The sequence below is a fragment of the Penaeus monodon genome, chromosome 32 (genome assembly GCF_015228065.2).
Source record: "Penaeus monodon isolate SGIC_2016 chromosome 32, NSTDA_Pmon_1, whole genome shotgun sequence".
Lineage (NCBI taxonomy): Eukaryota > Metazoa > Arthropoda > Malacostraca > Decapoda > Penaeidae > Penaeus > Penaeus monodon.
Genome location: NC_051417.1, coordinates 7,296,441 through 7,297,524, shown reverse-complemented (window position 1 = coordinate 7,297,524; position 1,084 = coordinate 7,296,441). Strand labels below are relative to the sequence as shown.

The window sequence follows — 1,084 nt, the reverse complement described above, 5'->3', positions numbered from 1 at the left end:
GAGCAAGCAAGAGCAATCAAGAGGAAGCGAGAGGAAGCAAAAGGAAGCATAAGAAAACAAGAGCAAGTAAGAGCAAGCAAGATCAAGCAAGATCAAGCAAGATCAAGCAAGAGCAAGCAAGAGCAAGCAAGAAGAAGCGAGCTGAAGCGAGAGGAAACAAGAGAAGGCAAAAGAAAAGACACGTAAACAAAAGGAGGCAAGAGTAAACAAAAGGAAGCAAGAGCAAGCAAGTGCAAGCAAGAGCAAGCGAGAGCAAGTAAGAGCAAGCAAGAGCAAGCGAGAGCAAGCGAGAGCAAGCGAGAGCAAGCGAGAGCAAGCGAGAGCAAGCGAGAGCAAGCGAGAGCAAGCGAGAGCAAGCGAGAGCAAGCGATAGCAAGCTAGAGCATGCAAGAGCAAGCGAGAGCAAGCGAGAGCAAGCGAGAGCAAGCGAGAGCAAGCAAGAGCAAGCGAGAGCAAGCGAGAGCAAGCGAGAGCAAGCAAGCACTCTCCGCTCCTTTCTAATAATAGCCTGACCTCTCTCACAAGCAAGAGCAAGCGAGAGCAAGCGAGGGCAAGCGAGGGCAAGCGAGGGCAAGCGAGGGCAAGCGAGGGCAAGCGAGTGCAAGCGAGGGCAAGCGAGGGCAAGCGAGGGCAGGCGAGGGCAGGCGAGGGCAGGCGAGGGCAGGCGAGGGCAGGCGAGGGCAGGCGAGAGCAAGCGAGAGCAAGCAAGAGCAAGCGAGAGCAAGCGAGAGCAAGCGAGAGCGAGCGAGAAGAAGCGAGAAGCAAGAGCAAGCGAGAGCAAGCGAGAGCAAGCGAGAGCAAGCGAGAGCAAGCGAGGGCAAGCGAGGGCAAGCGAGGGCAAGCGAGAGCAAGCGAGAGCAAGCAAGCACTCTCCGCTCCTTTCTAATAATAGCCTGACCTCTCTCACAAGCGAGAGCAAGCGAGGGCAAGCGAGGGCAAGCGAGGGCAAGCGAGAGCAAGCAAGGGCAAGCGAGGGCAAGCGAGGGCAAGCGAGGGCAAGCGAGGGCAAGCGAGGGCAGGCGAGGGCAAGCGAGGGCAAGCGAGCACTCTCCGCTCCTTTCTAATAATAGCCTGACCTCTCTCA

General features: G+C 57.0%; 1 protein-coding gene across 1 annotated transcript in view; it reads left to right on the top strand.

The window, feature by feature from the left end:
* Nucleotides 1-1,064, top strand: part of LOC119593533 (ribosome-binding protein 1-like) — a 6,650-nt gene extending 5,586 nt beyond the window's left edge. Inside the window, exons 3-4 of the mRNA XM_037942495.1 lie at nucleotides 8-126; nucleotides 526-1,064. Coding sequence (XP_037798423.1) covers nucleotides 8-126; nucleotides 526-1,064 — 658 coding nt within the window. The remainder of the gene's footprint in view (nucleotides 1-7; nucleotides 127-525) is intronic.
* The last annotated feature ends 20 nt before the right edge of the window (nucleotides 1,065-1,084 follow it).